General features: G+C 41.3%; 1 protein-coding gene across 1 annotated transcript; it reads right to left on the bottom strand.

The window, feature by feature from the left end:
• Positions 1 to 258: 258 nt before the first annotated feature.
• On the bottom strand, positions 259 to 27,528 carry ZCWPW2 (zinc finger CW-type and PWWP domain containing 2). The gene is made up of 8 exons (XM_066629156.1): positions 27,245 to 27,528; positions 25,579 to 25,738; positions 12,582 to 12,705; positions 9,398 to 9,447; positions 7,841 to 7,893; positions 5,716 to 5,783; positions 2,863 to 2,984; positions 259 to 432 (listed from the first exon to the last, which is right to left on the bottom strand). The coding sequence occupies exons 1-8, from the start codon at positions 27,526 to 27,528 to the stop codon at positions 259 to 261; spliced, it is 1,035 nt and encodes a 344-aa protein (XP_066485253.1).

Here is a 27,528-nt window from a genome sequence, read left to right as displayed (position 1 = left end):
CATTTCGTAAAGACAGAAAACAATATATCTGTCAAGAAAAATACAGAACTTTGCTGTTAAATCACTTTTAAACACTAACTATAGGTTTGATGTCAATTTTATGAATAAACATTACAAAACAAAACAAATCTGTTTAAAACTGAGTCTAATTTCAAAATTACTATATTGTTGAACTGCTGTTAAGATTCTTTTGCTTCAAGTGAAAAAAAAATTCACTCTGAATCTGTAAATAGTATAATGGGTTTTCTCTTATAAGTGCTAAAAGCTGCCTTGGAATTCAGCCATTAAAGAATCTATTTCTTTAAACCTATCTGTTATGCTCTCAATGCACTCTCCAGCCTTGAAAGCTTTCCCATCAATTATAACACTTTCCTCATGAGAGTTGATTTCCACTGGCCTTTTTTCAGTAGACTCTGTGCTGCAGTTAGGTATCTACAAGAAAAATATTCATATTATATTAATTATAATCACAATTTTGCAACAAAGTGTCTTCACTGTGATCCAACAAGGGAGATCAATACACAGGAGCAGGGCTTGCATATGTGCAATCAATATGGACACAGAAGTACACCTGGGTCCATATCATGGTGCTCATTTGCACCTCAGTGAACTATCTGAAAGTGCATTTTGATGTGGATGGAAAGTGTCTTTTTAAATAGGATGGAATGTGGATTCTCATCTAGACACTATGTTATGCTTTAGAGAAGTTGGGCACAAAACTAGTATTGGGCTAGGGAGCTCATTTTTTAAATTAGTTTTATGGTCAATCAACTTCAAATCACATGCGGACATCTATATATTTTATATACAAGCTTATTAAATGGATCTGAAACCTTATGAAATTAAAAACAAGTAGAATGTTTCATTTAATGAGTTGACTCTTAAAACATATACAGTCTAGTTGATAACAAGCTAGTTTTACAAAGTTGCATCAGGAACAGGTTGAGAAGTTTTTGGTTGAAAGTTTCAATAATGTGTAAGACCAACTTAGTCAACTGGTTAATGGATTGGACACTATGGGCACAATCCGAACAGCGCCTTATGCCGGCCCAAGAACCTTGGGCCAGCATAAGAGGGTCACAAACGTGCCATAAAGCACGTTTGCGCCTTCTCGCGGGGAAGCCAGGCCAGCATTCTGAGAAGTGCTGGCCTGTGGAGGCTGTCATAAACCTCTGCCTCGGCTTCCCCGCAGCTGCTTGTGTCGGCGCGCTTGCGCCACCACAAGTGGCAAAGGTAGGCATGGGGGGTGGGGAGGAGGAGGGAGAGAGGCGTTCCTGGGTGGGGGGAGGGCGGGCGATGGGCAGCCCCGGGGGTGGGCATGTGGAGAGCTGGAGGTGGGCCTGGGACCCGGTAGTTATGCCAGATCCCAACCCCTGTCCCAGTGGAGAACAAAGCGGCTTGAAGCCGCTCTGCTCTCCTCGGACTTGCGCTACCTCCAGAGGTGGTGCAGGTCTGAGGAGACCCACTGGGTCCAGCAGCCCTTACCCAGGGGTAAGGGGAAGAGTTTCCCCTTGCCTCTGGCTGAGCCACTGCTGCCTACAAACTGCCTGCTCCAGTGCAGGTTTGGATTGTTCTCCATGTGTATTATTAGAGGCAATGAAAAAAATGTTGTCAATTCCATTTGATCCATTGTTTATTTTAAAAATACGTAAATCAGAATTGGAGAATGGTGAATGACAAAAAGAGATGTCATTGGGAGCCTTGCTGGAAAAAGATATAGAAATGTAATAACTAAAAAAACCAAAACATAGTTGCAAAAGTATATTAAAAAGCATCCGCATCCTAATTTTTGTAGGAATGGCTTTTGAAAAGAAAACAACTTTAAAAATATAAAGTTGAGAGTTATTTTCATTTTGGTGCATTCTCACTAACTGTTCTATGACCAGGAACATACTTTATGTTCTCTATATATTCCTGGAAATAGTGCTAGTATATTGCATGAAGAAGCTTTCAAATTTATGAACCAGTTCAATGTTGCTAGACTGATTTATAAACAAAATATACTTTATCCAGCTTGCTAAAGGGCAAATTATACATGCAAATATGTACTACAAAGCCCTAGCCTAAAGAAAAGGAAAAGGAGTCCCATGAGACTACAATTTTCAGTAAATGGAGAGCTGGAGAATGAGGGCTGGATGCTTAAAACCCTTTCCCCACCAATGATTTTCTGGTTACAAATACCCATGCACTAGTAACTTCCCACCCCCTGAGGATCTCCAAGAAAGCACAGAAAATGTATGTCCAGATTATCTAAGAGAGTTGTAACCACAGTTATACCTGTTAGACATGTACCCTCCCAGCTTTATAGGCGACACAGTCAAAGAGGGCCAGAAAGGTTATGTGCATGTTTGCCAAATGATTCACTGTATATAATCTAATATACTTATATAGCAGCCTGCATTGCCCCTTATAAATTACCAAATAAAAATTTTGGAAAAATGTCATGGGTTCCTCATACCTTTAAAAAAGTGAACTATGGAACTTGGTTTGGCAGAGAAGTATTAAAATGGTAACAGAATTGCATACTGTATTTATATGCAGATATGTGCAGAACAAATCCTAACAAGGTTATCAGTAGATGCGATTCCCCTTGTCTGGGATTCCAGTGATAAATATTAATTTCAAAAATTGAGTTGGACGCAGCTCACTCATTGAAGGGCATATGCTTTTAACAGTTTTATTATAACTTGCTAATATATAAGTCTTTGGAATCTGTGGTGTGATTACTTTTTGTAAATACATTAGAAGCGTAGTAAATATTTCAAATGGAGTTTCTTTGCCAAAAATAAGAATTCTGCTAAAGTGACTATTCCAATCATTAGTCGTTAGCAAAGAAGCTCTGAAGCTATGAATAATGTATACCTCTCCCCTCACATTATTGTCCTCTCGGTTCACAAATGACTTGAAAGATGGCTTGGAGGGGGCTGCAACATGCTTGAGAACTTGGTCCAAATCTTTTAGTATAATTTCTGTCTGGGAGACAACTAATAAAACAACAATGTTAATAATTTAGACGAAATGTACATTTTATATTAATGCAGTGCTATTTATCGCTCAGTCAATCACCTGGGCTACAGACATTAAGTGGAAGGGGCAATTGATATTATTCTAAATTCAGAAGGAAACGTGTTTCACATAATGTTAATCCTATTGAATGAAAAACGGATGGCTCTCACTATAGTTAAGTCCAGAATGGCTTGACTGGCTTCTGCTAACAGCACTGCTTGCACCTTTTCTTCAAAAACTAAGATAATATGTATGATATTGTATATGGTCTTCTAGCTCACAAACCAGTAAAAGAAAATTCTTTGAATTATATGGTTGCACTCATGTCAAAATTCAGATGATGATTAAATCATCTTCATTGAAAATGGATTGCAGTTGAGAAGATGGTTAGGAATAGGAATCTATCAACACTCCCACTGCATGTCTTTTCCTCTCACCTATCTTTCCTAGCACTGTCCAGTTTTAATCTCTTTACTTTCCAAACTTTTGTTTTATATGAGGTAAGTTCAGGTCCAGTCAAAGCTTGGCCGGAGGCAGCACCAAATGTAGCCATGCTTCTGAGCTTTACCATTGTCATCTCATGCACCTGACAGTGGAAGCTTTTCCCCTCCTTCCCTGAGCACCATGGGGTGGGGGGAGCTGCCACCACTTTCCCCCCTAAAGTGTGTGGCCGTGCACTTTGTCACCAAGTTCTGCACATCTTGAAGCCTGGCTATCAGGAAGTTGGTGATGATGAGGTGACATTATTGCTGAATGTCCAGAGGCCCCACCCTGCTGCCATTCAGTCACAAAAGGGCTCTGCACAGTGCATGCAAACTTTACAGGGAATGCATGCCATGAGTGCTGCTGACTCAATGACCAGTGGACCAGAGGGGAACAGTGGCACTCCTTGTCAGTATTTGCCACTCCTCCCAACTTGATGCAAGCCTTTCACTGTCAGTCATGGTGGGCTGGCACAAATTATTGTGATTTATGATAGCATTTAACTTGCAGCAGTCTCTTGCTGTTTTTTTCATTTCCTATTTTAATACTGTTGGTTTTAGGAACTTTTAGAAGGCAATGGTATTTGAAGTAAAAATGAACAACCAAACCAAATGGGCATCTCAATCCTAAAGGCGGCACTGCTGCCAGGTGCAGCAGCATCAAACCGGCTAATGCTGCATCCTGCGCCCCGCAGCAGCTGTGAAGAGGCCTCCTCAGGAGAGGGGGACTTTCATCCCCTTCCCCTGGGGAAAGCCCCAAGCCCTACAATGGGGCTTCTCAAGTCTGTGCTGGCTATTTTGCCAGCATAGAGACTACATGTTGGGCTGGAAGGCTTGACCGGAGTTCTGAATCTGACAAAGAAGAGCAGACTATTACTATCTCTCAGCCTCACCTACCTCACAGGGTTGTTGTGAGGACCCATGCACACCACCTTAGCTCCTTAGAGGATGGGTGGTATAAAAATGTGAAAAATAAAAATAAACAATAATAATAATTTTGTCATATGGGGAAGGTGTCAAAAATTTATGGGCCTCGATTATCAAATGATCTAGCTACGCCACTAGCTGGAGATCTAATAAATCTATTTTTTGACATGCTATCAGTCAGTACTAATTATGACACCACAAACAATGATTCTGTGCTGAAGAAGGGCTTCTCCAATTTTTACTACAGGGATAGATTTTGTCTGAAACACACCTCCCTACCTCCAGAGTGAAGAAGTTTCTGTTCTCTTATAGACTACTAAATAGACTAGATAGCTTTCTCTTCTAGCCCATTTCTACCTCTAGACACTTAAGTTGGAAAACTAGCTAGCTAGCTAGCACATTTCTACTTTTTCAGCCCATGTGCTTACAGAAATACACATAGTACTTGTCCTGATTTGGAACACAATCTAAACCTCACTTGAGTCAATAGCAACATTCTTGTTAGTTTTAATGAAGCTGGATTGCACCCTTTATGACAGATATAACACCTAAACAGAGAGAAAGAGTAAAGGAATACATATAAATGGAGTGAGCAGGTATGTGTCTGTTTTAATGTAAACTAATGCCCCACTTACTGAAGTTTACTAGAAGAAAACAGGACAGCAGGAAACATTTAATTTACAGAAGTCTCTTACTGTTACTGCAAACATGACTGTCAGAGTACTTGGTAAGCACTTTGTAAGCTATTTTTAAAATGCTTAGCAATAATATTTTTTTTTTCTTTTTGCAGAGAGGAAAATCACAGCAACTCATATGCCAGCGAAGAGGGTGCTGGTAGAGTTATCACATATCAATGGTAAAAAGTTACCTTGCATGTGCAGTGTTTTTAAAATTCTGCATAACATAATTTCTCATGGCTCTAGGTTGTCATGCACCATGTGGATCGCCCCAGGTATATGGGAGTAAGTTCATACTTACAAGTTTACTACCCACTACTGAGTACTGCTTATATTTGACACATATGAAAAAGATATCCCATATATTCTTCAGCCTATCTAGTCACTATATAACTGCTGTGATCATATAAAAATAATGTCATTCCATCAAGAAGTGCTTCTCATTTATTTAGCAGGGGAAGAGCAACTGACCCTATTCCACCCAATATTGTGTCTCGTCTTTTCCAGCAACAAGCAGTATTTTCTCTCATGGGAAGGTGCATATGCTGTATCTTATACAATCATGAACTTCTTTAAAGAATGTACTTTCCTAATTAAAATTATTGGTACATCTTTATACAAACCTAGATTTTCAGTTGCTAGGATGTCTTCTGAGCCTGCTGCTTCAAGAGAACCTAGTAAGATTCTTTTCCTACAAGTTTAGAAACAGATGATATATGCACTGCAAATTACTAACCAAAAGAGGTCAGATGATATCTGAATATTGACTTATGCACAAAGCTATCCTTGCAATTCCTGTCTTTACAAAAGAAGAATCGTGATAAATATTTGAGAAAATTACACCAACATTTTGTCTTAGTACTTGTAACATCTCAAGCCAGTTAACCATTTATTAATAGAATTTGTTCCCTGGGTATCCCCCTTGATAAGCAAAAAAAAAAAAAAAGTGTTAGGAAAAGCACTTTTTATTTATAGCTACATTGAGCTAAATATTCAAACAATCGTGGCAGGCTAAATGATAGTCACAGAGCTTTCAAAGCCCTGTATTGTATCCACTAATCATCCATGTGGATAGCTAAATAGTATGTAAAAGTTACTACATTCTATAACTGTATAATGGGCAGCCCAATCCTAACCAATGCTAGCACAGAGGGAACATTTGTTCGCTTACCCCTTGAGGAGCCCCAGCCTGTTCAATGGGGATAATGAAATCACTGGTGCAAGTGCTGGACTTTCAAGCTTGAGAGGGGGAATAGGATTTGACAATAGGATTTCCCACCCATCTTGGCACAACCAATCCCACCCAGCTCCCATACCTGAACCACTCCCTCTCTGTCCTCCTTCATACTGATACTCCCACACACACATTCCACCCTCCCCTGCCCCTGTGCCACTCAGTTGGACAGTGCTCCTGGATTCAGCACAGGCCTTCCAGAAAGTGTGTAAGTCTACTTACTTGCATGGTGTCACAAACGTGTTTTATGGCAAGTGAATAGAAATGGGCAGTAAGTCTGGTTGAACATTTAATCTGCTATCATGCATATTAAATAATTAACAATTCTATCTCTGCCAACTCAGACCATGTAGCACTGCTGACAAAGTGCATACTGCATGCTGTTGGGGGGAAGCAACACGATGGTCCAGAAGACATAAGTAAAAATCTTTTTTATGTACTTTCTATAGGCTGCCTGGCCTACAATGGGTCTCCTTAGACCTAAACTATCATAATTACAATACGTTAAATAACGTTAGATAACCTTGATATGTTAACAGCTATTTACCTTCCTAATGGCCCAGTCTTATCAGGGTCCTACAATCCTTACAATCAGGGCCTTACACTGACAGATCTTGAAATCTCTCAGTGTAAGACTGAGTCCACCATAACATGTGCTGCTCTGATAGTGGGCAGCTGCCTTCCGATGGCACAGCCGCTTGGAAGCCCCAGCAGCGGTGGGCAGCCAAACCACAGTCAGAGCAGGTAGTTTGGCAGCGGAAGCAGTTCAGGGGAGGATCCTAGGTGGTTTGGGAGGGGGCCAGGCTTGGGCAGTTCAGGGAAGGATATCTAATAATTATCTATCATAATCAGATAATTCAAGCTATGCAAATTTTAAAGATATGCATAATACAGCACAAATTTTAAGTGTCTTTTCTTAAGGATTCTCCTTAGAAGAGAAAATGTTACCTTTTCAATTCTTAAAGAATAATTATTTTGGAAACAGGATGAATGTTACATTGGAACATGTATTTTGCAGTTCTCCCAACTCAGGAGAGAATAAGGCTCACACAGGTCTTATTGGTTTGCCTAGTATCAAATTTTATGTTCTTTAGGTGCCAGCTAGATATAATCCTCTTTTTCAGGGCTTTCAGTAATGACTTTTAAATTGACTTTTGTGATTCTCATTGATTTGATGATCTGCAGATCTTGAAAAATGCTGCTGTTTTATCCATTTAATTCTTGTTTATTGCTGCATTGCTAAAAGCCACAATGAAAATATTTTAAATAAATGAATATGTGTAATTATGTTATGAAAGAAATATGTTGGGGCACAAATATGTACTCTATTTCTGGCACCTGTCAAAAACATAAAGCTCATGTCCAAGTCCAGAGGATAAGATTTTTCCTCTTCTGGCATCAAAGAAACCACAATTTTGTAACAGCATGGCACAGTAATCACAATGCTAGCAGGGCATTGAAAATATACTTCAAAATTACCAGACAAAACCATTTAAAAAGTGTCTTAAACTTACTTTCTGTTTCTACAGTTATTTTTCTTATTGCAAGTTTTTGCTGCAACTTTTATCTGAGAAAAAAAAATTAATTAAAAAGGTTGTAGCCATGCAGTGCGATCTTATGCATGTTTACTCAAAAATAAACCCCAATGAGTTCAGTGGAACTTACTCTCAGGCCAGTGTGCAGAGAATTATACCTTAAGGACCCAATCTTATACTTGCCCTTCCAATGTAACAAAGCACCGCTGGGAAGACCTACACCCTCCTGCCCACGTCATTGCATCTCCTGCAGCTTGCTGGAGCAGGTAAGTCAGGGGAGAGGCAGGAGGGGTGGGAGATGGCAGAACAGGGATGGGGCTAAACAGGAGCAGGAGCAGGGGATGAACAGATTGGGTTCAGAAAGAGGGTGAGTTCACTGGTAGCAGTGGCTGCCTGTCTGAGATGATTCAAGAATGTATGATAACTGGTGTGTCACCAGGTTTTCTATACAACTAGAATTATGCGCACTGTCTGAAGCAAATAGCTCTGGGAGAAGCTCTTTAATCTGCTAAAAGAATGTACAGTATACAAGTACCCATAATAACCTTCTACAATAGTGGTTCCCAAAGTGGTTTCCTGGCAACCCATCAGCCAGGGAAGCACTTGTCCCTGTCCCTCTAAGAGGTGGCAGGGAGAGGGAGAAGCAGCAACACAATCCCCAGGATTGCGTTGCTGCTGAGGATGGGAGGGGGGATTTTTATTTACCAGAAGCCAGTGCTGCAGCCCTGGGGTCCGGTGGGGGGTGCAGGGAGCCCTCTGCAGGGCTCCTTGTGCCTGCAAAGGTCTTTAAAAAAGAAAAAATGGGCACTTCTAGTTTTGTTGTGAAAACTAGAAGTGCCCATTTTTATTTTTTTAGACTTTTGCAGGTACAGGGAGTCCTGCGGAAGGGTCAATGAACCCCTGTTCTAGAATGCTTATTTAATTAAGAAGATCTATCTTATTTCAAGACCTTGCTTCTAAATTCCCTCTTACTTTCAGAAGATCCTCAGTGTTGAAAATATAAAGAAATTCATATGTAATTTAAGGAAAGGTTTTAAGTTAAAATTTTAAAACTATGGTTCCAATAACATCAACAACATGCTTGAAGTAATGTGCTTAAAGTTACAATATTATTATTATTCACATTTTTATACCACCCTTCCTCCAAAGAGTTCAGGGCGGTGTACACAGCTGCTCCCCTCCTTTTGCCCTCACAACAACCCTGTGAGGTAGGTAAGACTGAGAGAAAGTGACTGACCCAAGGTCACCCAGGAAGCTTCATGGCTGAGGGGAGATTTGAACCTGGATCTTCCAGGTCTAAGTCCACCTCCCAAACCACCACACTACCCGATTTCTAATGAAACAAATCTTGTTGAAACAGCAGTAATGTGAGAAAATGGAAAAATTTATTGTCCATTGCGAAAATGGAAAATAACTACTATATATTTAAATTGTGTGTGTGTGTGTGTGTGTGTGTGTGTGTGTGTGTGTGTGTGTGTGTGTGTGTGTGAGACAGAGACCGAGACCGAGACCAAGACAGAAAGAGAAAGAACTTACTTTTTTGTTGCGTAGTATTGTATTAGTTTTAGTCTTGGTTTCTTTATCCTCTGCTGCACCTAAAAAGCAGTTCAAAACCCATAAGAACAGTTTATCAACAAAGCTTATGACATAAAATTACAATACCAAAATGTAGTATTCACATATAAATGGTTTTCTTATGTTGCAATCCTATACACACTTTCCTGAAAGTAAGCCTCACTGAATACAATGGGACTTACTTCTAAATTGACATTCCTACGATTGTGCTGTGAATCATATAACAATGGATTGTATGCTGCCTTTCATACTGATGGAGCACCGATGCAGCCAAGCCAATGGTGCATGCATGGCATCCTGCAGCGGGGGAGCAGTCATGGAAGCCTCCTAAAGATAAGGGAACATTTGTTCTCTTATCTTGGGGCTGCATTATGGCTGCATCAGTGATAGAAAGTTGGGTACGATTGGACCCATAACGATCTACACAAGATTTTTCCCTTCCTCTGCACATACATTTATTTCACTTTGTGGTAGCTTTATCTGCTGTAAGGTATAGTACCATCACTGCTAGGTGTCATGCTGCAAAGACATTATGAATATAGAGGCCCAATCCAATCCTCCCCTCCCCCTGCCTGGGGCATCCGCACCAAAACCAAGTGCACTTTATCAAGTGACGGGTGGACTGGTAAGCTTTGGAGGGGAAAGGGGATTTAAATTCCCTTACACCTCTGTAAGTCTCCTGCTGTACAATGGATCTGGGCCACCTCTTTAGCTTGTGCGAATTCAAAGACAGAAAGGGGGCAGGGAGATTGCTCACAGCAGGGTTAGGATCCAGTGCACTCCATCACCACCAAATCCACCCCCTTCTGCAGCCTCCTCACCTTTTACACCCCCACCACACCCATTTTCACCACTTCCCACCTCTCCCACCACCTTACCTTCTTTGGAAGGCGATTAGTGATCTGTCAGTGTGTGCAGGAAGGCCCCAGCCTCCCTGCCGATGCTTTGGCAGCATGCTACTTTGTGTGCTGCCAGAAGCACTGTTTTAACTACTGTAAGGCAGTCAGCACTGGCAGAATGCTAGGACTGGGCTGCAGATTTCTTGTGTGAAAAATTGTGGGAGCAATTCAGCCATCCCCTAGAGAGAAATTCCTTGAACAAAAATTGGCTCAACCTCCTTATATCAATTAGGTCCAGAGGCATGTCAAGAATGAGCATTCTCAAAATGAAAAGACACTTAATGGGGTGTATGGATCATGTCAGTGGGGTCTACTTCAATCCCTTCTTTAAGGCCTCCTATAAATTAATTAAAGGAAGTTTGGACTTCAACACATCAGCATTAACAAAACTAACAATGATGAACATACGATAAAACAAGGCACATATCACAAAATAATGTAGCAATTCAGCAAAACAGATAAAATGTGTTAAACAACACCTTACATTACATGATGGAATGCTTGGGCAGAGAGAGGCACTTTTGCCTGATTCTAGAACGGCACAGTTCTCTCTCAGTAGGGACTTCAAGGATCAGGGTCCCATGATTGAAAAGACACTCTCTCCAGTCACCACCCACTTGATTTCAGATAGTGGGGGATCTGGGAGGAGAAGCTTCAGTGATTAATGCAGTGCTTGGAAAGGGTTACATGGTAGGAGGTAGTCCTTTATCTAGTCTCCCAGAGTCAGCAACAGCTTGGTGGGGGCCCTTGAGCACCAGCCCAACAGGGCATATTATATACAAGTACAAACAAGCACATACACTCCAGCTACACCCCCTTCACCTGCTTAGAAACTGGGCAGGAGACAGAAGGAGAGTTCACCTTTGTGTTGCCACTGCAGTAGTGCAAAAGACAACTTTCCTCTGTCTTAATGCCATGGTTGCTTGGCTTCTGGATAAGAGACAGAAAATGGGCTTACCTTCACATTGCACTGCAGGTACAGGACAAAGGAGTACTCTTCTCAGCTATGGGAGCTGTGTCCCACCTCCCCATCTTCCTGTGGCTCATTGCGTGATGAGGAGGGAAGTATCCTCATCATGTCATCCATCTTCATTTGTGGACACTAGCCATTTAAAAATTCCCAGATGCTGCATCAAGGGTGGGACACCTGGCAATTTTATAATGGCTACTGCTGGGTAAGAAGATGGACAACTGTGACTACTGCTTCCTTCTCCATTGCCCAACAAATCATGGAACACTTATCAGGCCATGGGGGCACAGCAGCAAAAGTAGCAGACAGTTGGGCCATGGTCTGAAATGAGTGTGGGCACTGTTAGCAATGTGGATCCTCAGTCTCCATCCAGCCAGGCTCAATGTATGATTAGTCCCCAAACCTTTAGAGTTTGACAGGCAAATACCTATACTTTGATTTGTGCCTGGAAACAGATAGTACCCAGTGCAGCTGTTTAAGAACTGGAGAAAGATAACAAATCCCTTTTACAGCCCAATCCTATCTATTTCCTTGCCGCAGCATGCAGCCACACCAAAACAGGATATACTGCATGCTATGGTTGGGGGTGTGTGTGGATTGAGTGGTTTGGGAGAGGTAAAGGAAAATATAGTCCCTTACCTCTCAATCACCAATGGGAGCCTCCCAAAGTAAGCTTACCAATGTAAGCCTCCCAATCACCAATGGGTCTCATAAGACCTGTGCCAGCCAAATGGCTGGCGAAAGTCTCAGAAGAGAAAGGTAGAGCGTTAGAAGACAAGGAATGGGATAGCAATCTGGTAAAGGTTGCACACACCAGGACATTCTCCCTCCTGCCACCTACACACCCAGTTCCACCCCCACACCCAACTTCCCTGAAGAGCCAAGTACAGGAGCAGGCTGTTGCTGCCACTGCTGTTTCAAGTGGCAGATCCAAAATGGCTGCTGGTTTATATGCCTAATAAAGGTTTGGTGTATGTTGATGTTGGCTGCTGGTTGACCACTCTTTGCGATGTTGTTGGGTCTTTGTAATTTTGTAACCAGCATTGCAATGTTGCAACTGGCCCTATAGAATCCTAACCACAGATGTATATATACACACACAGTTTAAAAAACAAACAAACAAACAAAACAAAAAACAGCTCTTTGGATTTTTGTCCAAGGATCAATAAATAGATAAAATTTAAGATGTGTGCAATAATTGTCTTTCTGTAGGCCTCTGCCAAAAGAACCACTCTGTGCATGTAAAGAATAATAAAAGCAATGCATAAAGATATACTAATTGTACCCTTTTTTGAGATGTAGCATATTTCAAGCCTTTCCTGAGCAGAACAGGCAAGCAGTTTGTTTGCTTCTTCCAGTGCACTTTCATACCAGGCTTTTTTTCTGTTGAATTCATCTGGCTATGGAAAGCAAAACAAAAACTCATTATTACAGTATCTGTAATATTTTTTCTAAAATTCTGTAGTCAAAAATGTGCCAAAAAAAAGAAAAATATTAAGAATACGTGGATTCAAAAGTTTGGATCTGTTAAATGTATATGTAGTTGCATCTATAATAAATATAACATTAAAAACAATTATGAAAGAAGCCTAATACCAGAAAAGCTTGGATGCCCATTATTTTAAATCAGGCACCTGTATTCATTTTTGAAACTTACATGAGATCCCTATCGTGAGGCAGTGAAAGGTACCTGGCTTATATAGTAGATTTGGAATATCATTCCAAGCCAGCAAATTGATTGTTACTGACTTCTATTTTTTTTTTTTTTTAATCAGAGAGATGGCAGTTCAGTTTTTCCATCTTGGGTACCAAAATATCTTGCCCTAGCCCTGGGCTGAGACCTGTTAGCAGAGCTTTGAAATTAGGCTCTTTTCACATATTTGAATCTTAGAAATGATTGTCATTCCAGATAGCTAGCATTTTTTCATTGTAGAATCCAGTATCAGATACATCTGCATACAATGCCAATTACTTCAGAACTATAAATTAAAAATACTTCACAACATATTGTCCAATCCTAATGAGGATCTGTGCCAGCACATTCCACTGGTGCACGATGTCACAAAAGCACCATAAAGTGCTTTGTGAAAACACAAGAACCAGGCACAAAGGAAGGAAGGCTGGATCCTGCCCTGCTTCCTGTTAATGTTCTGTGTCCCCCTAGCATTGAGGCTGCCTGCCTGCATGTAGCATTCCTCTTGTTGTATCTGTATGCAACATGTCTTATTCTTAATGAAGAAAACAGAATGGGCGTGGGGATAAGGGGGCATGGAGCACTGCATCTATAGGATTCCGTATCCATGGTTTCCATATTCTTGCTCCCCAGCAGATATGGGGGGACACCTGTATCAACCTTTACTGTAATGAAACAAAATGTGTAGCCAAGGGAAAAAATATAAAAGTTTAAGGGCAAAGATGAAAAGCTTCTGTTCTTAATTATTCAGTCTCATAGTTCACACTACAATGAAAGCTACTTGAGTTTAGAGTGTTACCTTAATGTCATATAATAAAATGCATTTACCAGAAATGTCTTTAGCCTGTTGCTAGGCACCAATAACTAAACTCAGCATCCTATCCCTGTTTATGCAGAAATTGTAAGTTGCATTCTCCTTGATAATAAAAAGAATTGATTGAAATGATGAATATTTTCTGCCTTTTACCATCCTGTCAACAGCCTGACTATTTGACATTTTAGTCTCCATCTAGTACAGCTTTTCTTGTTGTAGGATCTTTCTACAGGAAGATTCCAGAGGAAGGTGGGAATCACTTCAACTCTCCTATGGCCAAAAACAACTTTCACCGAAATTTCACTTTCTTCTGGAAAACGCAGGAAATGCAGTGACAGTATAGTTTAGCTGTTATACTTTGGATTGACAATTGTCATGTCCTGTTGTCCCTTAGTTCTGGTTTTTCTTGTGCCAATGTGATATTGAAAAAAGTGAAATCAACATATGGAATAATGTTCTCCATCTAACATCCATGGAATTACTAGATCACTGATCCACATGCAGATACGCAGAATCCATAGCTTTCTTTTTTCTACAGATATTTCCTCCATATTAGACATGGCCCCAGTCAAACACAGTGGGGACTGGAGAATTTTCAGGATATTTAAAACAGGAATGTTGAACCTTCTAGAGGGAAAAATATGTTCTGAATGCAGATTCAGTATTTATCATGGAGAGGAAAATGCCTACCAGCCCAATCCTATTAGGATGCTTTGCAACAACCATTGTATCCTAAGCATGAGGGAGAAAGAGAAACACCAGGCAACACTATGCTGGCACAGGCCCTCCCAGCAATGCCCCCAGCATCCATGGAAACCCCAATACAGCATGTTGTCCAAGGACTGGCATCCTGACATCAGTGAGATGTCAGTCTGATGTCCAAGGAGCCAAACATTATATCCATCCAGTGCCAGATGCCAGAGAAGCACTGCCAGGGTGAACTGAGCAGGGGGAGGAACCAGGCACAGGGCCAATGAGTGGCCACCACTGGGGTGATGCCCCCACCAATTCCTAGGAATGAGCAACACACTAACAGTCACCGCTGCCAACTATGCGGGGATACTCTAAGGCAGCAGTTCTCACACATTTAGTACTGGGACCCACTTTTTAGAATGAGAATCTGTCAGGACCACCGGAGGTGATGTCATGACCGGAAGTGACATCATCAAGCATGAAAATTTTTAACAATTCTAGGCTGCAATCTCATCCACACTTACCCAGGAGTAAGTCCCATTTGCTATCATAGTTTAAAGAATATACATAGTAGCTTGTTAAAAGCTTGTTAAAAGTAAAAGTACAGGTCTGTAACATTTCCCCAAATGCAGTCACATGCCATGGTAGCCTCCAGTCTAATATATTAAAAATAAAATATTGAAATGAATGGGGACCCACCTGAAATTGGCTCGCATGGGTTGCATCCTGACCCACAGTTTGAGAAACACTGCTCTAAGGACATCACATGCATGCACACTCAGGGATGCCACAGTTATCCCCCCGCCCCCCGGTGCAAGCAGATGGGGTGCAAGATACCCTCCAGTGCAAGTAGAGGGGTGCAAAATAACAGGCCAAAGGCAAACAGCTGCCAAGAATCTCAGCACGCACGGATCAAGTCCCTTATGCCACTCATGCAAGCACACATTTCTAAGAAATGCCTTTTTGATCATCTTTCACTGGTGGTTGTCTGGCGTGCTCAGGATGCTGCGACAGCCATTTTGGCGCCATGGTAGCCCCCGCATGCTGAGCATCTCAGGATTGGGCTGACCACAGGTAAAGCCTTTCACTGATATTTGCCATACAAAAGTTCTGGACTGCACTTTGCAATTTTTCTGGCCATTTCAGGCTGGCAGTCCTTGAACCTGAACCTCACACCTAAAGCATATTACATTGAAACATACATAGAACAGAACCAAGTAATGAACCAAATAAAATTACACTGCAATTGTTGTTCATAAATTAAATAAAAAAGAAATTAAAAAGAAAGAACCAAGAGCATTGAAATAAATTGGACTACGTTGTTAAGCTAGCCACAGCTGGTTCAATTATAATAATCTTCCTAAAAATCACCTTTGCTTTCAGAGCAATAACATAAAAAATCTAACACAAATTCCTATATTTTAATTCCCCTATTTTAACTGCTTCAAATAAACTATGTATAATAATATGGTTACCTACAATGAAAAACAAAGTAGTGAGCTATTCCAGCAAAAGTAGCCATCCTTTTAAATGTTTATATTTTACATAAACAAGGCCAATATATGCTAAATACAAAGGAAGGTGTTATTCACAAAGTGTTTAATTTAATATAGTAATGCACACCTAATCATTTTTTATGTATTGTATATTAGCTAGCATGTTAAAAGAATGACACAGTGATAAAATAATGACTGATATAGGATCACCCATCTGACAATGTTAGTATACTAAAGAAATTTTTATTAAAAGTGGTCAGAGTACAAAGAAAGTAACAAGCATATTTTTTCTCTATATATAGATAGGTGTGTGCCACCTTGTGGTGAAATTTTTCAACATTTTAAAATACGGTGTATGTATCTTTGACTGGTAATTTGATACAGATCAGTCAAAGGAAAGAGAGGGTTGCCTAATCAGACACCCAAATTAACCAAACAGAACTGAAATACTAGTTTTATTTTAGATTTTAGAATCAAACCCTACCACCACCAAAACTGATTTGATTCCTATTTCCTCATTTTGTGTTCTGGACTCACTATAAAATCAACAATACCCACTGTGATTTGCTTTCAGTTCTCACACCTTGATCTACTGTTCTTATAACATTTCACTGCAAAATCTTGGACAATTTGCTACGGTGACTCTTGTTGTTTCTGGCTCTCTAGTTCCCATCACTTTTGCAATGACTATTGACACTCTTGCTTCAGGATCTCTGCATCCTCTTCATATCATTAACTTGTGAATAACACCTTCCTTTGTATTTAGCCAATCACTTTCCTCACACTACGTGATGGTGTATTTCTATTTTGTGATCCATCTCAGTATCCAAGGCTGAAAGGCAATCTGTCGTTTTTTAAATTAAGAAATGTGATGCCATGATGACTAGCAGACACAACAAAAGAGGAATCCTACTTAACAAATCTAGTCAGGGATGAAAAAAGACTTGAAAAGTCAAAGCCATTGCTACAAGTCATTTCAGATTTTGATTTTTAAGAGATGTCTATAAAAGTTGAAATACACTATAGGTTGAGAGATTATTACATGGCTGAAGTTAACCTGAAAATACCCCAAAACAAAGACTAAAACCGTGGCGCAAACTGCCCTTGCTTGGCCTTTTGGGGAGATCTTTACGCTTTCCATGGTCATCAATTGTTCCATATCATTAACAGTACCATAACACCATGGTGCCATGTCCAACCAGAAACAAGAGAGGATAAAATGTTAAGAGATGAGAGGTGAAGTTGGGAAGGTCATCAAACTATCCAAGGAAGGAGGAAGAGGAAACACCAGGTTGGCAGGTTGATTGTATCCAGGAGGAGGAGGGAGACAGGCAAGGGGTAAGAAAAGAAGAGAGCAAAAAAGAACCCGAGAGAGCTGGCCATTGGAGATGGCTGATCTTAAGAACAAGGCAACACGTGCATGTCAGAACTCCTGCCTCAAAGACTAACAGCAAAATCCTGGGCTGGTGTGCAGACAGTTTTGCAAAAGCAGGACAGTGTTGAGCTGTCATAAAATGGCTGTGAATGGTGTGCACAGCATGCTGCCACTTGCCATTCTGTAAGTACTGTCTCCACTTCAAGATTCAAGAGTAGCACCACTTCAAGATTCATTCTTGACCAGTGACTCAGACTGTAATTCTAAGCATACTTTCCTGGGACACAATGGGAGTTACTTCTGAGTGAGCAAGCAGAGGATTGTGCTCTCAGATCCCTTCAATAAGATGGCACTCCTATATACAATTACCTGAGAGTAAATTTCATTGAACTAAATAGAAGTAAAATTTCTATTCAAATTTTCTATTCAAAATGTTTTGAAATTCAAGCTAATCATATAAAAACACCTTCATCAGTCAAATTAGCAGTTTTTCAAATCCATTTAACAAGTTAAAACTCATTTGGAAGAGCTGCTCCAATGTTTTTCTGAAGTAACTTTTAGCCATGAAAGGCAGAAGATCATAATTGCACTCTACATTTTTTTACATGTGCCAAACAACCAGATAGGAAAAATACCACCTCCTTCCTGGTCTTGATCTGCCTCACTTCCCACCCAGATCCTCCCCCTCTATGTCCCATACCAGAACTAGCAGGCAACTGAGGCATGGAGTCATGGATAACATGTGACTTGTAGCAAAAAAGGAGAGGGCTTCAAAATATAAGAAAGGCTTGTCATCACATCTATAATTGTGTTAGGTTGCACTTGCTCCTCATCATGCAATAACCTTGACCAATACCTTAATACCTCAGAAGTTGGGGTTGAACCACAGATAAAATCAAAGGGTTCTGATGCTTCTACTTTTTTAGAAGGCTTGCTGGATCAATGAAAGGAAACCATACCCAAGGAAAGACTCTAGGACCCTGTCCTGACTGGCTTAAAAATGGATTGAGATAGAAAAAAGGAAAAAGAAACAAAAAGGATTAAAAGAACGCACTGTACACTGCCAACATGGGTGGAAAAGGAAGCTAGAGAGCAGGGTAATAAGTCTACTATGTATTTCTGTATCTGCTTTCCACAGTTGTATATATTTCCATATCTGCTGAGTTGGAAGTGGCTGATAAGACTCCAAGCAACAAGCCAAGTTACCAGGAGTACTCCGCCAAAAAGGCAGCAAGTCCAAGGAAAAGGGGTGCCTGAACAATAATCCAAAAAGGCACTGAGGAAGCTTGAGACAAATGGGGAATGCCTTGCCAAAATGAAGGGGAAACCTAGTGCAAAGTCTGAGAGCGTCGCTAGGTTAATTATACCCCATAAGACCATTCCTGTATTATTTAAATTAAAGCTTTCCAAGACACCTCATTTTTATATTGAAGCATAGCTGTTTCACCACCTAATACATTTGCCAATTAGGCTGACATACAGATTTAAGCTGATTAAACAGACTTATGATTTAGTTCTTCAGTTTAGCTGAATTGTATTTCAAGCTGTCAGTGATTCTGAAATCAAAGCAGAACTTCTTTTATGAAATAAAAAATCATTTTAAATATTATACTTAGTAATCATGTACTGTATCCTTTTTTTATACTGCTTATTATTCTATTCACATTGCAATAATTTTCTCCTTCAAACCTGTTCTTAGTGCAAAGATTCATCAAAAAGATGAATGAAGATAAGTTATAGGTATAATTTCTGAGAGCCTGATACTAAGCTGAAGATCTGCCAGCACAGTGGCCCCTGCGTTGGCAGGGGGTGTTGCAAATATGCCGTAAGGCAGTGTTTCTCAAACTGTGGGTCAGGAGCCACTAGGTGGGTTGTGAGCCAATTTCAGGTTGTCCCTATTCATTTCAATATTTTATTTTTAATATATTAGACTTGATGCTCCCATGGTATGTGACTGCATTGGGGGAAATGTTACAGACCTGTACTTTGAACAGGCTACTATGTATATTCTTTTAACAATGACAGTAAATGGGAGTTACTCCTGGGTCAGTGTGCATAGGATTGCAGCCTAGGATTGTTAAAAATTTTCCTGCTTGAAGATGTCACTTCTGGTCTTGACATCACTTCCAGTGGGTCCTGACAGATTCTCATTCTAAAAAGTGGGTCCAAGTGTTAAATGTGTGAGAACCACTGCTGTAAGGCATGTTGTGTTACCTGGAGAGTAAGCAGCACTGGTGCCACCCTGCCAACGCTGCATGCAGCCCGCTGCCATAGGTAAGGTTTCTGCTGGGCAGTGGAGGGGCATTGGGAGAGTAGTGAGGAGGTGCCGTTTCGGGGTAGGGGAGAGTGTAATGGGGGCAGTTCAGGCCCAAGAGGGAGCTGGGATTAGTAGAGCAGCCCTCCACTGTATTCTAATCCCCCTCCCAAGTCAGCCAGTATTACATCTGCCAGCGGAGATCTGAATAGCCCTATAGGGCAGGCTGTGGCATTACTTAGGATAAGGGGAAAAATATCCCCTTTTCCCTAGGTGACCTCCAGCTGCCTCCTAACCTGCGCCGAATAAAGTGCAGGCCATGCAGCCCTGTTGCACCAGTGCAGTCTAGAATTGGGCTGTGAATAATATTATGAGAAAAAATGTGATTTGAGATTTAATAGTGTGTTTCTGTTCATATAGGTAGAGATATGATCTATATAAGCTACAAAAGTCTTTCAGTTACTAAGACTGACTTAACTACTGTACTCACAAAGTATGCATGAAGATTCTGTTTTTAAATTTATGCTAATAATCTAATAGTGCAATCCTATGCATATCTACTCAGAAGCAAGTCTCATTTGGTTCAATGAACTTATTCCCAGGCAAGAGTGCATAGGAGATCGGCCTAATAGTATGAAGAAGTTCCAATTATGAGCTATCATTAATACTTCATTTGAAATGCATAAATGCTAATAACTATGGAACTTATGCAGAGCTCAAATCCAGAATTTCAAAAACAATACATTTTAAAGTAGGCTTTCCAACATGCAAATTTCCCAGATATATATTCATGCTAGAGATTCACAGAAAGTAATTGGCTTCGTGACAGTCACTGAGATTCCCCTGAGAACAGGCAGCACTGATATGTGATGCAGGATTCTTAGATCTTACTAGTAAATATTTGTTTGTTTATTTGAAATATTTATATTTTGCTTTTCTTCTATCAGACCCAAAACAGCTTTCAACGAAATAAAAAACACATATCAGTCAAACAAGGGTTTCAGTAAAAAATCATGGGATCAGAGAAGCCTAGCTAAAACAGAAGAGCCTCAGCCTCCTCCAAAAGACTGGTAGGGAAAGGGCCAGTTGCACTTCATGTGGGAAGGAGTTCAACACACACACACACACACACACACACACACACACACGCACGCACGCACACACAGACCACCCTAGACCCTAGAGCGGCTGTCCATGTGCAACCCCACAAGCTGCACCTCAAACAGCAACAGAACCACAAAAGGGCTTCCCTAGGGCAGAGGTTCCCAACAACTGGTGGCTCTCTTGACCTACTGGGCCATTGGCTGTGGCTCCCCATTAGGGTTACAATCCTAGACATTGTATTGGGTGGCGGGTTTTTCATGATGATTCTGCAGCTCCTCTGTCTGATTTCTTTGGCACTCTGAGGAGCCACAGTTCACAGTTTGGGAACCACTGCCCTCGGGGATGGGTTAACTCATACAGAGGAAGCGTTAGTGGGTTGCTTTTCAGAACACATGTAAAATGAGTACCCAGTGGGAAACTATTGCATGTGCTGAGAGTGTGGAGTGGCCAATGGCAAAGCTCAGTGGTTTGACAGGGAAAGGAGGTGAGGATGGAGGTGCAATCAGAAGAACTTTCTTGTGGATATAATAATACAATCAAAAAATAAATCAAAAATATAACAGCAAAAAAATGGATTAACTCGCACATGCACATACAACACTGACATACAGGAAAAAATACAGAGACTATAAACCTGTTGTCAATTTGACTGCACACAAGACAAGGAAAGAGATGGAGGTTTTGTGGGTCAACGGCAAGGTTATACCAAGGGCCGTGTTTACTTATCCTTTCCTAGTGACATATATGAAAGGTGTTGCAGGAACTGCAGGGCTAGGTTACCAAGGCCACAAGATCTCTTGGGTTGAAAAGGGGTATAAATGGCAGGAAGGTATTGAAAAACAAACCCAGAGTTTAGGTTGTAGCCATAGCTGATTTTAAGGACAGAAATAAGAAAAGGGAGCTGATGCTGGAATAAGGTGAAAGTTGAGAGGCTATCCCACAAACTGATAGCTGCCCAGCACTCATTGGTGCAGAGGCTTTATGCTCAGAAGGGATGCCTGCTTAGCAGCTACTACAACAGGAGTTTCTTGGTTATGTTCAGGGAAGGGGAGCAGGGAATTTATCAATTGATAATGTTTCTGGGCTTCACATTTTTTAATTATACGATGGTTCTGTGACAATAACACTACACCTGGGGGAAAGATAGCATTGGGCCAGAAATCTTCTCCTTCCATACCTAGTGGCAATAAAATTGCATTAGATATGTGTTTATTTTAACATTTTATGACAGAGAATTACAATGACTTCTGTAGAATACATTGTCAGAAAGCTGGCAGAATGGCAGAAAGGAGAATGTCCTGAAAAGAGTTCACAACAGAGTTCAAATATTGTGACACTGGAAAGAACCTAGCTGCTCACCAGGGCTGTCAGTCTCATTCACAACTAACCATAAGGTGTCAACTGCATGAAAAAGTCAAGAGGCTTTGGTAACTTTTTTTATTCATTGTCTGCATGCATGCCTTCAAACAGCTAAAGCATCTGGGTCAGTTTGCTCCAGAAAGTCAGAAACTCTTACAGTAGTGCTGGGAAACTGTTCAGCATTAGAGCTCCTATTGAATATTCAAAACAAAACAAAGATTTTTTAACAGGTACAGCTCTTTAAACCCCTGAAGCATTGGGACATGACAACTTGCATGTGTAGAAATAGTCTCATTTACAGAACCAGTAAAAATACATGAAACTTAATTTTCAGAGATTGACCATCCCTATTGCCTATCAATATACAGATATGTGTACTTACTGATGGCCTTGCAGGAATATTCCAACATCCAAGGAATTTTGGGCCAGACTATAAGCTGATACAGCTGTAGCTAAGCCACAGATTTCCATAGGTATGAGCTGCAGGCAGAGCTATATTATGACTCTGATCTTTAAATGAGACTCATCGACAATGACCAGTATTAAGGAATGTCTGTATATACCAGTTTCAGATGGTTCTATCTTTCAGTTAATGACACAGAAAAGGCCTGAGATGTCATCAGTCAATTCTATAGTCAACAATGACTACCCTTGAATTTAGTAAAAAAGAAGAAGAAAAGAGTAGATTTGCAATGTCACATGAAAAGAAAATAGCAAAGTAGAGAATGAAAGGAAGTATAAAAGATAACAGAGTTTAAAAGATCAGTCAGAGAGGACAGAGGAGCATTTATTGATAGGAAGGCATTTGAAGTGGAAATGGAAGAAATAAGAGAAGATATAAAGACACTTTATCAAACTCCTAAGTGATTGGCAGGAGATTTAACTATAGAAGAAACTAGTGTTTCTTCTAGCAAGAGCAAAGATTTGAACAACATTTTTATACAAAACCAACACTTACAGTATTTAATAGCATTGGAAAAATGATGGAACCTGACATTTATACTTTGAAAACTATTGGAGAAAATTGAATTTGAAAGGAGCAAAGGAACATCACAGCATAATTGTTCAACACAAGTGGTGGAGTCAACTTAAAACTATTACATTTCTTCAAACTGAATATGAGATTATTAACTCTCCCAATGATGATGCAACTACAGTGATCCTTCAATTTAACAGACTAAAGGTGCAATCCAAAGTGCACCTTATGCCGGCCCAAGTCCCAAGTCCCTAGGGCCGGCATAAGAGGGTCGCAAATGTACCATAAAGCACGTTTGTGCCTCCTTGCAGGGAAGCCAAGTTGGCGATCCAAGAAGCACTGGCCTGTGGAGGCTGGCATAAGCCTCCACTGTGGCTTCCCCACAGCTGCTTGTGTTGGCGTACTCGCGCCAGCGCAAGCAGCAACGGTAGGCCTGGGAGGCGGGGAGGAGGAGGGAAGGAGGCATTTCTGGGGGGGAGAGTGGGTGATGGGTGGCCCCGGGGGCAGGTGCACAAGGAACTGGAGGCGGCCCTGGGACCCAGCAGTTATGCCAGATCCCAACCCCCATCTCCGCAGAGAACGGAGCGGCTTCAAGCCGCTCCGCTCTCCTCGGACTTGCGCTACCTCCAGAGGTGGCACAGGTCTGAGAAGACCCATTGGGGCCAGCAGCCCTTACCCAGGTGTAAGGGAAGAATTTCCCCTTGCCTCTGGCTGAGCTGCTGCTGCCCACAAACCTGCCTGGGATGCAGCGCAAGCCTCCTGGCTTGCCTGCTCCAGCGCAGGTTTGGACTGCTCTCTAAGGGCACAATCCTAATTTGCGCTGGAGCAGGCAGGCTGGTGAGCCTGTGATGCATCCAGCGCAAATCTGGGGCCAGAATCGGTGCAACCCAAGGCAAGGGGAAAACTTTCCTTTACCCCGTGTTGCACTGCACTGTTGCTAATGGGTCTACTCGGATCTGAGCCACCTCAGGAGGTAGTGCAAATCTGAGTAGAGCGTAGCAGCCAGAGGCTGCTCTGTGATGCCCAGGAATGGGGTCAAGAATGAGCATAACCACTGGATCCTGGTCCCGTCTCCTGCTCCCCACCTGCTCCCAGGAACGCCCGTTGACCGCCCTCCTCCGCCCCAAAACGCCTTGGCCAATGCAAACTTACCCTGCTGGGCCTGGATCCTTGTGCTAGTATTCCCAACTCTAAAGACTATAAAGGATTGGGCCCTAAGTCTTCACTATGTGATTTGAAAACTAAATTAGGCCTTGCATCAGAGAAATACCTTTGGAAACAATCCATTGTTTTCTATGGAATTTTCAAGTAATTGTGCCTAGGAATGTTTCATTATTAACATGTTCATTTAGCGAACATTATTTCACTAGAATTTTTAAGCAGTTAAGAAAACAGTGATTGCACTGGTAACTTCTAAATCTGAAGAATTACAGCTCATTCCTCAAAACAACTTTTCATACAATACATGTTGGATTGACATTCTTAAGGGTTTGATGACAGAGTACTTTCAGGATCAAGCACTGGGTTTGTTTGTTTTTTAAATAATACCTGCCTAACAAAGTAGTGAAACATGTGGTGAACAAAACATACAAAGTCTGTAAAAACAAAATAGGTGCACTATTAATGAGCCAGCAAGCTTATAAAATACATATTAATTTGACAATCTCTCAGGTGAAGCTTTGAAAACTGTTAGTAAATGAAATGCATGTTAATTTAATTCATTTTAACAGCTAGCTGTATAACCTAAAGACTGGGACAAGCAAAGCATGTGCTGCATTTCAAAAGCTAAATCCCCTGAGCCAAAGTTAAAGAATGAACTGTAATTCTACTGTGTTAGCATTTCTCCATGCAAGTTGCAAAGTTAGATACCGCAGGTCCCTCTCCTTCAGTTTATCCTTCTTCATGAGAGCAGCATGCAATGTGATCCTTGCTAGCTTGGATCGTCCATGTAGTCTCTGAAAAATGACTGGTATAGTCAGCTCTGACAACACAAATCAGAGAAGTGGTATTTCAAACAGATGATCAGTGCCATCAGTGCTGAACACCTGGCCTGATAGGCATATGGGTTAAAGATAATGGCTTTGAGTTTTACAGAAAACAACACCAAAAGCTAAACACATTGTTCTGATTCAGACACAACAATTCTAGTCCAACAAACTGTGGAACAAGCCTATGTACTTGCACGTTCCCTTTTCCTTTTTCCTCATGTGCCTAACTAAACTGAAAGTTAAACTAAACCATGCTGTTGGTGGGGGGCTCACATCCCCAAATGGCCCTACTAATAAAAGATCCTCCCCCAAACTCCCTCGGCACACCTGCAGAGCTTTTGCGGCACACCAGTGTGCCATGACACAGTGGTTGAAAATGGCTGTTCTAAGATATCTCCACGGATACTTGATTAATATTTTTATTATAAGGTGACCAGGATAATTCCTATTGATCTGATATGAAGTATATAGTATTTAACTATACAAAGAAAAAAAAATTATGCAGTTTTTACAGTTCCTACCTTAAATGAACTAGGATAATGGTCAATGCATTTTATGGCGGCCCAACACCTGGAGTGGGGATTCCCCAGAAATTCTACATGATGACTTTCAACATCTCCATCCGAATCATATGTCACATACTGTCCATTAACAGGATCAGGACAAAGAATGGCAGGCCATCTTAAAATAAAATGTTAAAACTTAACTCAGAGGAAGATTATAAATTTTTTACATACATTCTCTATCTAACACACACACATAGAAAAAGAGAGTGAAAGAGAGAACGAGGGAGAGAGAGAGAGAGAGCGAGAGAGAGAGAGAGATCTTCTCCCCCCTCCAAAACCCCAGTGTTAATAGATATTGAATAGTGGGTGTCACAAAAGTACCATAAGGCACTTCACCACTGGCAGAAGACATGCAATGCCAGAGGAGAGGCCCATGCCACTCAGCACTGGGCCTCTGCACTGGTAGGACACAAAAGAGGGGTGTTGGCTGGTGAATGTCCACACCAGGCAGAGGGAAGGCTTTTTGGGGTGAGGGGAGGGCGAGTGGAAGGCTGCTGCCAAATCCTAACCCCCTCCACAGTGGAGCCCACTAAGGAGCTGGCACATATCCGAGTAGATCCATCAGGGCCAGCCAAGTTCTACACTGGGTAAGGGAACTAGGGTTCTGTTATCCTGAGACAGGGCCAGCCCCAGGACCGGCAGGGCCCAATGCAGGGCACTCGCATAGCCCCCGCCCCATTCACCAGGCAGCTGGAGCAACTGCACCCGCAGCAAGCCAAACACTTGCAGTGCTGTGCGTAAAGCATGGCACCCAGAAATTGTTGGTGGTAACTACTTCCAGGAGGCCCATTTCAGGCAAACAGTCCCAGGGGAGGGCAAGCAAGTCTCACACTGCCCTCCCAGGCTGCCAGATGCGGGCTGCAGCAGTGGGAGATCCACGTGTTGTCCCAGCGCAGAGGCCCCCAGAGAGCTGGGCCCAATGTCACGACAAAGGTCACATTGCCCTAAGCGAGCTCTGCCCTGAGGAGTCTGGTGGCTGCTCTGGCCCCACAGGATACAGTGGCAGCCATTTCGGCGCCACTGTACCAGCAGCATAGGAGTGGTCCGCCCGAGCAATCAGAAGCAGGGTCTTTTCAACAGTAGCCCTTGGTACTTTGCCTGCGAAGTTTAGGCTGGCCCCAGTCTTCCTCATCATTAAATGACACCTTTAGACAATTTAATTTCATGTGTCTTTTACTTTCATAGTATGAAGACCTGAAAAATCTGTTCTGTTATTATCTTTTACTACTATTTGTAATAAATATTATGCAGTACTGCTTTACAGTATTTTTTATTTGTTAAAGTTTGTAAGCTGCCTTGGTGTTTATGGGACTGAATAGCAGGATATAAATGATGAATAATAAATTATCATCACCTGTTGACCATTACCAGAGAAAAAGCTAAAATTTGAAGTTTTCCCTGTCTTCTCTCTCCCCTATTTTTTTCTTCAGCAAGTTATTGTTCTGGATCTTTTTTAACTAAACTCATCTTTAGAAAATGTCAAAGCAGAAGAAGTTGAACAGAAAATTCTTTGTCCTCCACTTTTCAGCAGAGTTGGTTTTAATTCTCATCACAATTATGCATCTTAAATGTGAACCCATGTCTGATGTATTGTCTGCAATTAAAAGTTTTTTAACCTTACCTTGGCCATTTGTGCAATTTCACCAAAACTAAACTTCCTAAAGGAAGTTCAGAATAGATATACTTTAATCCATGCTTCTGAAACTGGGATGCCTTAGGAAAATATTCTTCAGAAACGGAACATTTATTAAACCACGGATCAGTATTCATGTAACAGTACCATGGTGCACTGAGATCAACTTGTGCTGCGTCATTATTTGATAATAATCTCCATTTTAAACAGCTGCTATTCTCACACTGTATCCACACTTTGTCTAAATAAAAATTATCTCTTATAGCATCCAT

This window comes from Tiliqua scincoides, chromosome 5 (assembly GCF_035046505.1).
Source record: "Tiliqua scincoides isolate rTilSci1 chromosome 5, rTilSci1.hap2, whole genome shotgun sequence".
In the NCBI taxonomy this organism is placed as follows: domain Eukaryota; kingdom Metazoa; phylum Chordata; class Lepidosauria; order Squamata; family Scincidae; genus Tiliqua; species Tiliqua scincoides.
The sequence above is the reverse complement of the archived record's forward strand: the minus strand, read 5'-3'. Positions and strand labels throughout refer to the sequence as shown.